This window comes from Saimiri boliviensis, chromosome 11 (assembly GCF_048565385.1).
Source record: "Saimiri boliviensis isolate mSaiBol1 chromosome 11, mSaiBol1.pri, whole genome shotgun sequence".
Classification (NCBI taxonomy): Eukaryota; Metazoa; Chordata; class Mammalia; order Primates; family Cebidae; genus Saimiri; species Saimiri boliviensis.
The window spans coordinates 82,743,481-82,757,992 of NC_133459.1; the positions used below are offsets into that span (position 1 = coordinate 82,743,481).

Below are 14,512 nucleotides of genomic sequence, written 5' to 3' on the forward strand. Positions count from 1 at the left end.
AAATCTAATTCAAACTGGTTTACATTGTTAATAAGACATATTGGCCCATATGACTGAAAACACAAGCCTCTGGATGGGGGGATGGCATTAGATCAAGACAAATGAGAATCAACCCTAAGCCAGGGGTGAGGAATTCAGGCCACCTACTTTTAACAGTCATATTGAATGCCTACTGTGCATTGTTCTAGTCAACGAACAAAACAGGCAAAAAGTCCCTCATCTGTGGAGAAAACCTACAAGTACTTCTTGTATCTCCCCATACTCTCTTTTCATTGAAACACAATGCTTCAAAAAATTGGGAAAACTATCTATGTGGAGGAAGATGAAGAGAGAAAATGTTAGAATTTAATGAAAATTCCAAAATATTTGCTGGGAATTTTAACACCATTTTGTAGGAATATGTGGAACTTCTGTACTATTATCAAATGGAAGGGTGACACAGGGAAGCAGTTCAATATGGATACAAATTCTAAAAATCCAAAATACCACCTATAATATGCTTAAAGTCCAGTTATGAATTCAGATTAGTAAGTTTTGACTTAATCAAATTGAGTTGCTGAGTTTATTCGGATCATATAGACCTGTAAAAATACTTACATGTTTCAAATGTCTCTGGTAGAGCTTTGTACCTAAGTTGTATGACATATTTTATATGTAGATTATGTTCAAACCTGCATTAATCCATTTACATTTTAAATTAAAAACACATAATTTGCAATCAAAGAAAGCCTCATGCTCAGCCATCATATCCAACTAAGCACTACCAGTTTCTCCATCCCTCTCTTTTTTGAAGCAAACACATTGTGCATCCATGGGTATATTGTGTCAGCTCACTGGGCCTATTTTCCATTCTCCAATTTGAAAATGATGAGGGCTGGGTGCGGTGGCTCAAGCCTGTAATCCCAGCACTTTGGAAGGCCGAGGCGGGTGGATCACGAGGTCAAGAGATCGAGACCATCCTGGTCAACACAGTGAAACCCTGTCTCTACTAAAAATACAAAAAATCAGCTGGGCATGGTGGCACGTGACTGTAATCCCAGCTGCTCAGGAGGCTGAGGCAGGAGAATTGCCTGAACCCAGGAGGTGGAGGTTGCGGTGAGCCGAGATCGCGCCATTGCACCCCAGCCTGGGTAACAAGAGCGAAACTCCGTCTCAAAAAAGAAAAAAAAAGAAAATGATGAAACTGGCCGGGCGAGGTGGCTTAGGCCTGTAATCCCAGCACTTTGGGATGTCCAAGCGGGCAGATCACGAGGTCAAGAGATCAAGACCATCCTGGCCAACATAGTGAAACCCAGTCTCTACTAAAAATACAAAAATTAGCTGGGCGTGGTGGCACATGCCTGTGGTCCCAGCTACTCGGGAGGCTGAGGGCGGAAGAATCGCTTGAACCCAGGAGGTGGAGGTTGCAGTGAGCTGAGATTGTGCCATTGCACTCAAGCTGGGCGACACAGCAAGACTCCGTCTCAAAAAAAAAAAAAAAAAAAAAAAAGGCCGGGTGCGGTGGCTCACGCCTGTAATCCCAGCACTTTGGGAGGCCAAGACGGGTGGATCACGAGGTCAAGAGATCGAGGCCATCCTGGTCAACATGGTGAAACCTCATCTCTACTAAAAATACAAAAACTTAGCTGGGCATGGTGGCGCGTGCCTGTAATCCCAGCTGCTCAGGAGGCGAGGCAGGAGAATTGCCTGAACCCAGGAGACGGAGGTTGCGGTGAGCCGAGATCGCGCGACTGGGTAACAAGAGCAAAACTCTGTTTCAAAAAAAAAAAAGAAGAAAAAAAGAAAATGATGAAACCTAATTGGATTTTTGGCAAATAAAATACTATTGTGATTAAACTTTTTGAATTCAAAAGCACTACTAGACAGCATTAAACGTTAAGATTAGAAAGTTGCAAGTTTGCAACTGAGTCCAGATCTTAGTATTTCAATGGCGAAAATAGATTGTCAATTTTCTCAGTAACTTTTTTTGGCCAAAGCAGTTGAGTCAGTAATATTTTTCTGATTCCGGTTAGAATGTTTCCCATAAAACTCTGTAATGCTATTTATACTTCAAATTTCAAAACATAGCCCACATGTGCTTAGTTCCTTTCTCAAATTACCCTGTACAAAAAGTTATTCATGCCTGATGTAGTTTCTCTTTTTTAGACTGGATCTTGCTCTTTCACCCATGCCAGGATACAGTGGTGCATCATAGCTCACTACAGCCTTGAACTCCTGGGCTCAAGTGATCCTTCTGTTTCAGCCTTCCCCAGTAGCTAGGACCACTAATGTGCACCACCATGTCTGGCTAATTTTTTTTTTTTTTTGGTAGAGATGAGGTATTAGTCTATTTTCATGCTGCTGATAAAGACATTCCCAAAACTGGGCATTTACAAAAGAAAGAGGTTGAATTGGCCTTACAGTTCCACATGGCTGGAGAAGCCTCACAATCATGGCAGAAGGCAAGGAGGAGCAAGTCACATCTTATGTGGATGGCAGTAGGCAAAGAGAGTTTGTGAAGGGCAACTTCCTGCACTGTTGGCTTTTAAAACCATCAGATCTCATGACTCACTATCATAAGAACAACACAGGAAAGACCCACCCCATAATTCAGTCACCTCCCACCACATGTGGGAACTGTGGGAGTTACAATTCAAGATGATATTTGGATGATGACACAGCCAAACCATATCAGGGTCTCCACATGTTGCCCAGGCTTAACTTCCTTAAAGAGGAGGAAACAATCAGAAATATCAAGTGACTCAATTCTCTAAAAAAAAAAAGATACTCAACAGAGGATTTTTCTTATGTATATGGATTTTTAAAACTTTTTCCCACTAGGTTTTCACTAGCTCAACCAAACTTTACCTCAGTACTCACACAGAACTTGTGCAAACATGTCTGCAGGACATCTATGAAGGGGAAAATAATCCATTCTCTAACGTGATGATGTAGAGTGATATGAAAGTCCATTTTCCAACCAGGAGATACAAATGGCTGAGTCCGACTTGCTCCAAAATATTTAGCCTCTTCCTTCCTTAGTCCTGTCTTCCCCCTCATAAAATGTACTCTGCACATTTCTCAGAAGAGAGGGAAAGGGAGAGAGAGGTACAGAAAAAGAGGGAGAGTGAAGGAGAGGGAAAGAGGGAAAGGAAAAGAGAAAAGTTTGCTTTCATGCTAATGTAAGACCCTTGCAATATTTAAGCAACTTCTGAGATATCTGCTCTACCAATACATGCATCCAAGTTTTAGATTTCTCCAGAGCTCGGGAATCACCTCACAAATATAACTTGATTTGGTTGTATTGTGCTTGGTATCACGTCATACTAGGGTATTGCTTTATCACTGGATGCTACTCCCTAGTATATTTTCCCAAATTCATCGCAGACTTCAGTCTTAAAAAAACATATTCTTGCTTTAGCAATTACTTTAATTTTGGGATCCATATATTTCCAAACCTAGAGGATGGGCAGTATAGAATTGGTTTTTCTAAACTCGAGATATGCTGGAAGCTATCATACTGTTACGCATCTTCTTCATTCCACAAAGCACCATGGCTGGTGCAATCACTTTTAATGACTTTTATATATTTTAATCTACTTGATACATATGCCTAAGTCTTGCATAGTTCTTCAAATTTTGTTTTTCACAGCAGGGAAAAACAGATTTTTTTTTAAAAAAGGCTCAGATTATGTCTTTTACTTTTCTAAATTTTTTTTGTAGAGTGGAGTCTTGTCATGTTGCCCAGGCTGGTCTCAAACTCTTGGCCTCAAGCTATCCTCCCACCTCGGCCTCTCAAAGTGCTAGATTACAAGCATGAACCACCATGCTTGGCTGTCTGGTTCTTATACATTGAATGTACAGTGTTCTGTAATTAATTCTTATCTCTCAAGGGCTTGAGAATCATGGAAGGACTGATGCACTGTAACCTCCTTTTTATTATTCAAAATACTACAAATAACTGAACTGCATTTTGGAACTCAAAGATTACATCTTCCCAACTACTTCTTGTTCATTTTACTGAGTATTAACTATATGCAAAGCATTAAAATAGAATCTGGATAGAGAAAACATGTAGAAGTAGGGTTACCAGAGAAAATAAAAGATGCTCAGTTAAATGTGAATTTCAGATAAACACACTTTTTGTATGTCCTGAATATTAAATTTACCAAAACATTATTTATCTGAAATAAATTTATTTATTTATTTATTTTTGAGACGGAGTTTCGCTCTTGTTACCCAGGCTGGAGTGCAATGGTGCGATCTTGGCACACCGCAACCTCTGCCTCCTGGGTTCAGGCAATTCTCCTGCCTCAGCCTCCTGAGTAGCTGGGATTACAGGCATGTGCCACCAAGCCCAGCTAATTTTTTCTATTTTTTAGTAGAGACGGGGTTTCACCATGTTGACCAGGATGGTCTCAATCTCTTGACCTCGTGATCCACCCGCCTTGGCCTCCCAAAGTGCTGGGATTACAGGCTTGAGCCACTGCACCTGGCATTATCTGAAATTTAAATTTAACTGAATGTCCTGTAAACTTACAATTTAATAAAGAAATTAACCATAAAGCACAGATGACAAGCATAATCATACAATCAGGAGAGGAAAAGATCCCCATTAACTACAACAGAAAAGTACCCGGAAGAGATGACAACTGAGGTCGTTCTTGAAAGATGACTAAATTTTGACTGATAGGCAGGTGGTTTAATGTGTCCCAAGTTAAATTCCAAATTAATCACTCACTAGCCGTGTAACATTAGACAAGCTACTCAAGCATTCTTTATTATAAAATGAGAATACTAATAATATCTTGCTAGGTTATTTAAGGATCAGAGAAAACATATTCACAAAGCACCTGGAACACAGGAGGCACTCTTTAAATGGTAATACTTCTTATTACAACTTAAAATGTCACACAGCAAATAGGGTACTTGTCACAGACAAACATTCAAATGTTAATGTTATGCAGTAATATTGAATAAGTACTTTTATTTCCATGATCTATTTACACTGTACAAAGACTGTTGAAAAGCACCCTACAAGTTCACAGTACATTACAATATATTTACTTTAAAAATATATTCCTTTATAAAAGGTTTATAGAACATTGGCATGTCAGCATGTGACAAAACTCTCAAAGCATGTTGCCAATTCTGTGAGAGTAAGAATGCTTCCAAGTATCAATTTCGCAATCACAAGTCACCAGTTTAGTTTTAAATACATACATGTTTTAAATAAAAAATGAATTCTACAGTGGAACATTCTTGAGGCAATACTTATTAGTTCATTAACGTATGTACTTTTATGGAAACATGTGATAATAACCCCCAGCTTAATCTGCCCAAAGAAACATTTCAACAAATTTAGCAGTCCAGAAATTCTGGTCATTTGTTTTCTACTTTTTCTTCTTTGCTGGTTCTCCTGGCTCTACTTTGCGCTTTTTAGAAGTATGCTCATCTTTTTCATCATCTTTAAATAGAAAAGGAAGAGTTTCAATCAGTGATTTAAAAAAACCCAACATGTTAAAAATTAAGTCTCACTGACTTTATACCAAATTACCCTCATCAACTGTTTCTCTCAAAGCTTCCCAATAAAAAACAAGAAAAACCAAGAATTAACTTTTAGAGTTCTGATTTTTAAATGCAAGTGAAAGTAAGCAATTTTTTTTTTTTCAATTACAGCCTTACGAAATTCACAAAGTGACTCTTTAGTGCTATATTAAGGTAGCTTACAATAAGTGACTTTACTTCCCCCAAATCAGACTTGTTTTGAAAAAGTTGCTCCCAAATACTCGGCAAGTTTGTTCAACCTGCCTTATTTATTGTTGTTCCGTTTTGAAAAGAGGGATGAGGAAGGGGCTTTACTGGCCCAACTAAAAACAGAAACTAAGAACTCATTGACTGTATTCTCCCCCTTGGATGCCCCTGCATAATAGTATTTACATTGTGTGTATTCAAATACAATCAATGCTTTATAAGAATGGAGCATACTGTTTTCTTTTTACAAAAAAATAGGTATCAATCTAACCAGGACATAAATATTTAAGTGGCTATCAGCTTTCTCTCCTCCAAAAAAACCTTTCTCCCTTCCACAAACAACTTCTTTCTCCCCATCTCCTCCACCCACTCCAAATCCTTATTTTGAGGTTAAAATACACTCACAAGTAGGTTTCCCCAAACCTCTATTTGGAATTTTATCCTAGGAAGTTCTAATCCCCACCCCCACAACATCCACCATTCCCAGAACAACCAGAACATTCTAATGGCAACAGAAAAATAAGTATATTCCTACTTCATATTATGGAGAATCTGGAGAAGGAAGGGAAGCTAGAGAAGAGCCTTACATTAAAACAATGTCTTTTACACCTTTCCAAAATGTTACAATGTAATATTACAGAAAATTTCCAATTCATAAAAATGGTGTCAAACCTGAAAAAGTAGACCCTTTTATTCTATTTTAAAAAATCCAACTACATTGTTAAAAAATATAGGGTAGCACAGACCAGCTGCTAATTCCCATCTCCCTAAACAAATGAGTGGTATTAAGAACTCAATACCGAATTAGTAACACGTAAAAGATGTTATGGTTTATAAAATACAAATTTATTTTGACCACATTACTCATTAATTGTAGCTTTTGACCTTTTTTTCTCTATCAACAGATACTCAAAAAGTTCAACAGGCATCAAACAAGATCTGTAAAATATTTTGATATTGAAAGGGGCCTTCATATTAAAAATGTGCTACTGACATCAAATCATAAATTCCTTGAAGGAAATATACTTAAAATCTTAAGCCTTCAATTCCCTTCTGCTAATTGTACCATATCAGAATATCGCATTTATTGATGCAGATTAACAATTAGTACCATTCAGCTTCACTCCTCTTCAAGCACAGCATGGTGATGTTATTAATGTGCTTCACAGAGCACTATGGATTTATGTAGGCAGCGTAATGAAATACAATTCAGATCAAGAACTCACCCCAGGAACTTAAAAATCAAAGTTTTAATCAGTAGTTTACCATGCACACACAAAAATATTGGCTCTACAAACCAAAGAACATGGTATACCACTCAAACAAGCCAAACCTTTTGCTTTTTAACTGGAGTTAGTTACCACTAAGCTCGTCTTGAGATTTTCAGTAGTGATGACATAAAAATTGAAAGTACTGGCTGGACGCGGTGGCTCACACCTGTAATCCCAGCACTTTGGGAGGCCAAGGTGGGCGGATCACGAGGTCAAGAGATTGAGACCATTCTGGCCAACACGGTGAAACCCTGTCTCTACTAAAAAATACAAATATTAGCTGGGCGTGGTGGTGCGTGCCTGCAGTCCCAGCTACTCGGGATGCTGAGGCAGAAGAATTGCTTGAATTTCGGAGGCGGGGGATTGCACCACTGCACTCCAGCCTGGCTCCTGGCAACAGAGCAAGACTCCGTCTCCCCACCATCAAAAAAAAAAAAAAAAAGAAAGTACTAACTTTACTATAATATTCACTCTTCATTAACATACATGTAAAAGATGAGGCCGGGCGCGGTGGCTCAAGCCTGTAATCCCAGCACTTTGGGAGGCCGAGGCGAGTGGATCACGAGGTCAAGAGATCAAGACCATCCTGGTCAACATGGTGAAACCCCGTCTCTACTAAAACTACAAAAAAAATAGCTGGGCATGGTGGCGCGTGCCTGTAATCCCAGCTACTCAGGAGGCTGAGGCAGGAGAATTGCCTGAACCCAGGAGGCGGAGGTTGCGGGGAGATCGCGCCATTGCACTCCAGCCTGGGTAACAAGAGCGAAACTCCGCCTCCAAAAAAAAAAAAAAAAAAAAAAAAAAGATGATACTGAGGTATTTTTGCTTTTAACCTGACACTTATTACAAGTAAATTAACTGAATAACAAAACCACAAACTAATGAAGTTGAAAAAATAACTGGCTATCGGTGATTTGAGCAGAAGTGCTGTGCCACCTAGTGTCAGGACAAGGCATTGCTTTTGTAAACGAGCAGAAAAATACTGAGAAAGTTCATTTACCAACTTTACTGAGCTTTTTTACTGTCTCATATAGTATAGATGTACCGGTGAGGAAACAATTTTTTTTATTATGGAACTCAAATCACTCAAGTAAATTTAACATATAAACAAACTTTCTAAATTCTATAAAATGTAAACTAAAAATCACTAATTATATTAACTATGCTTTTACAATTATTATACATGTCAATAAAGCTACAATTAATAATTAAGCTTTACTTACCTACATTTTACAACCACTAAAACCAGAAGTGCTGATAAGCAGCAAGACCCAATATGATGGATTCTGAACCTTTACCAGCTCTTCCTTTAAAGTAACTGGAAGTTAACTGGCAATAAAAGGCCAAAGGGCAGAATGGGAAAGCAAAATACAAAAGTAACTTGATAATCTAAAATTTGGATAATTTAAGAGTGCAGAGTTTCTGATACATATTTGATGAATAAAAAAACAGGCTAAAAATTATGCCAGAGAAATTGATTTTACAGTGGGTTTATGATACAGGAATCTGAAATGGCAAAAATCACTTCTAAAAAGGCCTTTTTGTCATTTGATATTGCCTGTATTTGTTTTCTGATGAAGGGCCAACATGTGATCAAAAGGGCAGAAATTATCTATGTGAATAGCAGTGTTACTTGCCACATATTTGGAACTCCTTCTAACTTAACTCAAAAGCTAAGCTGGAAAAAGGATAATTCTTTGTTGCTTGCTTGTCCTGGTGTATAATCCTGGCTTTTTCCATATAGGGACAAAGATGTGAGAGAACCATCCTATGGAAATCTAGTTTGAATATCAACACTGGTACCTTTAATGCCATTAACCCTACAGAAGAATAGCTATATCTCAAACATTGTTGAGAAACAGTTATTCATCAGGAGACCAAATCCCAGTTTAATAAGGCATAATTTCTATTTAAAGGTCTGGATTTGAATTCCTACTCTGCATCTTCTTTAGCTGCGTGAATTTGGGTAAGTCTCTAATCTCTGATTGTTTCATCCGTAAAACAGTAATAATGAATCATGTAGTACTTCTGTATCAGGTTGCTAAATTAGAAAACTGTGTGAAAGTGCCTATTTTAGAACTTGGCATTTTCTAGTTTTGTGACTTTGGACAAGCTATATAAGCTATCATTTCCACATTGCTCTATCTCATTTCACAAGGTGTTGTAAGAATTAAAGATTATTTAAGCAACTATATTTTTACTAATTATGAAAAAGATTGTACATTATGAGGTATTATAAATGTTCACATCACTTAAGGTCTGCAAAAAGATGCCACTTATTGAAGATGCTCCTTCATTAAAGTGACTTCTAATACATATTGGCAGCCAGCAAAAATAATGGAAAAGCTAGGGAGAATCAAAATTAAAATGAGAACTCCTGCGAGTGGGTTCTTTCTTTTAAAACAGAACATCACTCCCTGTATGACTGTAAAAAGGGGCTAAGTAGCCCTCGTACTGTGGGAAGATCAGAAATCTGTTTAACAAAAATGGCATACTCTTTCTTAAAACTAATGGTCCAAAACATTAGTTCAATTCAATAACTATCCACTGAATAATTACAATGTACCTGATACACACATAAACACTTCAAATCCTGCTGTTTGAGGAATTCATCATAAAGCAGACTTAAAAAAAATAAATCACATACAAGTGATGAGAGCAATCAACAGTATTAGCATATACAAGGTACAGAGGAACAAATAATTATTAGAGGTGATACCTGAGATTTCTTCTTTTGAGTTGGACTTTGAAGGATGAATGAGTTTACTAGCCAAAGGGTTAAGAATGAACACTCCAGAATAAGGTGCAACATAAACTGAAAGGCAGGGAATCATGTAATTCAGTTCTGGATTTCAAGATCTTCAAGTGCTAGAAAGGGGGCCATTAAAAATGACTGTGGAGAGGGAGAAAGGGCCTATCAATAGAAGGCCTTGACTCTATATGTTGAAGAGTTTTAAGCAGTCAAGTTATATAATCAGATATGACTTTTAGAAACTCAACACTAGCTGCAGTGTAAAGAATGGAACAGATTGGGTAAGAGTGTGTAGGCAAAGATTACTGTGATAGTCCAAGTAAGAGATGGAATTATGATATTATGAACTAAAGTAAAACAACTAAGTCATTATCTTCCTATTACTATGTAGTAATGCTCAGTTAAATTCATTTGGTCATACTAATTTTAGCTCGGAAGCACAACTGCCTTAATAGAAAATGAAACCTTCAGCACAGCACGGTGGCTGACGCCTGTAATCCCAACACTTTGGGAGGCCGAGGCAGGTGGATTACATGAGGTCAGGAGTTCAAGACCAGCTTGACTAACATAGTGAAACCGCGTTATCTACTAAAAAGAAACAAACAAAAATTAGCCGGGCATGGTGGAGGGCACCTGTAATCCCAACTACTTGGAGGCTGAGGCAAGAGAATTGCTTGAACCCGGAAGGTGGAGGTTGCAGTGAGCTGAGATTGCACCACTGCACTCCAGCCTGGGCAACAAGAGCAAAACTGTCTCAAAAAAAAAAAAAAAAGAAAAAAAGAAAAAAAAAGGCTGGGCGCAGTGGCTCACGCCTGTAATCCTAGCATTTTGGGAAGCCGAGGTGGGTGGATCACCTGAGGTCAGGAGTTCAAGACCAGCCTGGCCATCATGGTGAAACCCCATCTTTAAAAAAAAGAAAAAAAGGGCTGGGCATGGTGGATCACGCCTGTAATCCCAGTACTTTGGGAGGCCAAGGTGGGCGGATCACCTGAGGTCAGGAGTTCAAGAATCAAAACTAAAATAAGAACTGGCAGCCTGGCCAACATAGCGAAACCTGTCTCTACTAAAAATACAAAAGTTAGCTGGATGTGGTGGCTGGCACCTGTAATCCCAGCTACTCGGGAGACTGAGGCAGCAGAATTGCTTGAACCTCGGAGGCAGAGGCTGCAGTGAGTCAAGATCGTGCCATTGCACTCCAGCCTGGGCAACAAGAGTGAAACTCTGCCTTAAAAAAAAAAAAAGAAAAAGAAAAAGAAAATTAATCAGTACTCTGCAGCAACAGTCACAAGAACCCACAAATTGATTTGTGTTGTTCTAATAATAAAATAATAAGGCATCATGAATCACAGACTACTGGATGAGATATCAGATATTTCACTTTAAAGCCTGAATAATTTATCATCTTTCACTAAAACACAGCAACTGAGAGACTTTGCGTTAAAGCCAAATATATACGATCTTTCTCAAAACCAGAGCAAGAAGTATCCAAAGACCATCAGATTACTTTGCCAATTCACTAGATTTAATTTTCATTCATTAATTCATTCTTTTTAAGCCCATCACCGGGATCAAAACAGATTACCACCAGATTCTGACTTTCCTTACCTGATTCCAATGTCTCCTCTCCTTCTGGTAGAAGCCTAGCTTTCTTAGCATTCTGTGGGGCATCATCACCATTGTCCTCATATATGTTAGACCATTTTATTGCCATGTCAAGCTCTGGAGGCGGAGGCTTCTTCTCAGTGGTGTAGGTCTCAGGAGGTGGTACATAATTTGACTTCCATATTTTGAATTCCTTTGGAGGCTGTTAAGCAAGCACATTAAGAAGCACTGTGACGAACCGAGGTTCCTATGATAGACGTGGGCACATGCATCTCCCTGTAGTTCGCTTATCGTTCAGGCTGACTTTTTTTTTTTAAGGTTGAAAGACACATTTTTCCATCAAAACCACATTACTGTTAAGTGAAAAGCCAAAGGGTTCCCTATATGAATAAAGCTAATAACTTTTAGTTACCAAAGAAGAATCCAGTCTCAGAGATACTACGCCAAGGCTGACCCCTTCAGGAGGCTGCAGCAGACACTGTCTTGGAGGCAGCACCGCAGGCACTTCGGCGTCAAAGGGAAGGGGTCTCAGGGAGAAGCTGCAGCGGGGGGGGCGGGGGAGTCACCACCGTTAGTCCTCGCCGCGCGGGGTCGGGGCACCGAGCGCGGAGGTTTGGGTCTCCTCACGAGGGGGCGGGGCTGCGGGTCCGGTCTGACACCCACCAGGCTGGGGGAAGGGGCCGGGCTTCCCGGGGCTTGAGGTGGGAGGGGGTGGTGCGGCATCCCGCGGGGGTGACTGCGTGTGGGGGAACGGACAGCAGGTCCCCAGCAGGGGGCTCAGGAGGAAGGGGGCGGAGGCTGGGGTCGAGACCGGGAAACGGGGTCGGGGACCTCACCTCCTCAGGTGCCTTGACGACGTGCCTCTCCCAGTCTATCTGCTTGTTGAGCGGATTGTAGAGAAAAGCCGGGCGAGTCACGCTCCTAAACAGCTCGTCGGGTCCCGGGAGCCGCTTCTCCGCCTTGTTTCTACAGCCGCCCGCCGACTTCGCCGGATCCGGGGTTCTGCAACTTGTCTCCTCCGGCTCGATGTTATCCTCCTCGTCCGAGGAGCCTGAGCTGCTGCTCCCGTACGCCGCGAAATAGCTCAGAGGGTCCTTCTCCTCGGCTGCCATGACGGCTGCAAGCTACAAGCCAGCACTCCGCCGGAAGCCGGAAGCCGGAAGCCACACCAGGGCCCGCCCCGCGCTCGGCCCCGCCCCACGTCTTGCAAAAAAGCCCTTAGTCTGCGCCCCCTGGCGGCTGCGCCACGCTGCTGCTCCCCCGCGGAGGGGCGGAGGCTGGAGGCGGGCCGGGCAAGTTCCCAAGCAGGGGCGGGGGCTGCTTTTGCTCATTTCTGAGGAACTCAAAGACGAAGTACTGAGCCAGGGAGCCCAGCCAAACTTCCCGCATTCGATAGCATTTACTAAAGGCATGGAAAAGCTAAGAATTTTGTCTTTTCACTGTCACTCCACTTTAGCCCTTGCCCAGAGAGGGTAGAATTTTTTCTAATCCACTGCATTTCATCTTCCAAATAAAAATTACTCTCAGTGTGTTTCCCTAGGTTGTCATGGAAGATCTCTATGGGTGGTGGACTTCCCAAGCCAAGAACCAAATCCTTTCCTGCTTGACCTCATTCAAATGCGCTCTGAACAGCTTTGATAAAACTCCTCTTAGATCATAGCCCACCACTCGGATCTGTCCAACTCTGACTTCTCATTGTCAGCCTCCTTCCTTCTTCGCCTGCTTTGCGCCAGATGGCCCTGAAATGTTGGTGTTTCCTAACACATGTACTATCTTTCAGAGATGCTTCTAACTTTTTTTTTTTTTTTTTAATTTTTATTACTCTGTAGCCCAGGCTGTACTGCAGTGGCGCCATCTTGGCTCACCGCAACCCCCACCTCCCAGGCTCAAGTGATTCTTGTGCCTTTCGAATAGCTGGGATTACAGGCGCCCAGCTAATTTTTGTATTGTTTGTAGAGACGGGGTTTCACCATGTTGGCCAGGCTGGGTTTCTAACATTTTTAAAAGGTGTTATAAAGTTGCAAGTCAGCCCATCCCTTTCCACCGCATTAACTACTTTATGCTATGATTCCCAAATCTGGGTGTCCAACTCCAATCTTTCCATCCAAACTCTAGACCCAACCACCATCTGAATCTTACATTTTCCATATGGACATCCTTCTGGGGCCTCAAACACCCACTTACTGGAACTGTAACCTGTTTTTTTATATAATTTTTCTCTGCATTTGTGTTCCTTCCTTTGATAAATGGTGTAACCATATGCCTAGTATTCAGGGAAATTAGAAATCTTTGACTCCTTCTGGTGAACTAAATGGGAATGATACCCAAATGAAGTTGGCATCAGTGTAAATATTTAGATTTCACTTAAGGATGGCTGCTCATTTAGATGATATTCACACAAACACATAACTTACCATTCCTCTCTGGAAGTAGGCCTCAGGGCAGAGATATATATTTATCTTGTTCACTCTCTCTTTCCTGCGGTACAATGTCTATGAGCTCCTTGAGGGGAGGAGCTGGACCATGCTTTGCTCATTTTCAGGTTCCTAGTACCCAGCACAGTGCTTGTCACAGAGCAGATGGTTAATAAATATTTTTGGATTATAATAATTTATGATGGTGTGGGTCTAGATAAGTGTTTCCCAAGTTTTCCCATGCAGGTACTTATGTTGGCAGAGGAAATTGATGATCCCAAAGTGCGAAGTTTGGGAGTTCCCAAAACCATCCTCACTGCTGACACTAATTTCAGGTTTTGCAAACATACTACTCTCAGGTTTGATAATTTACTAAAAGACTCACAGAACTCACTGCAAGCCATTATACTCATGGTTACAGTTTATTACAGCAAAAGAATACGTGTGGGGTAGCGGGGAGACCAGCCAAGGTGTAGCGTTCCACATTCAAAGCTTCCAGTTGTCCTCTCCTAGTGGACTTGTGAACAGTATGAACTTCTCCTGGCAAAGACATGTGACAGTATGCATGGAATACTGCCATCCAGAGAAACTCACCTGAGCCTTGTTGTCCAGAGTTTTTATTGGGGCTTGGCCATATAGACAAAGTTAATTGCCCACATGGCTGACCTCGGTTTCCAGTTCCTCCAGAAGCTGAGCTGATCATGGACATACTATTTTTTTTTAAATACAAGATCTTGAAA

General features: G+C 40.8%; 1 protein-coding gene across 4 annotated transcripts; it reads right to left on the reverse strand.

Moving 5' to 3' along the window:
- Positions 1-2,964: 2,964 nt before the first annotated feature.
- On the reverse strand, positions 2,965-12,520 carry C11H1orf52 (chromosome 11 C1orf52 homolog). Of its 4 annotated transcripts, XM_074381108.1 has the most exons (4): positions 12,195-12,520; positions 11,362-11,560; positions 9,724-9,819; positions 4,729-5,446 (listed from the first exon to the last, which is right to left on the reverse strand). In XM_074381108.1, the coding sequence occupies exons 1-4, from the start codon at positions 12,468-12,470 to the stop codon at positions 5,373-5,375; spliced, it is 645 nt and encodes a 214-aa protein (XP_074237209.1). In that variant the 5' UTR covers positions 12,471-12,520; the 3' UTR covers positions 4,729-5,372. The 4 variants fall into 4 exon arrangements, with proteins under 4 accessions (XP_074237211.1, XP_074237209.1, XP_003921404.1 ...); XM_074381110.1 differs by lacking the exons at positions 4,729-5,446; positions 9,724-9,819 and adding an exon at positions 2,965-3,049; XM_003921355.4 differs by lacking the exon at positions 9,724-9,819 and having other exon boundaries at positions 12,195-12,519.
- Between the last annotated feature and the right edge of the window lie 1,992 nt (positions 12,521-14,512).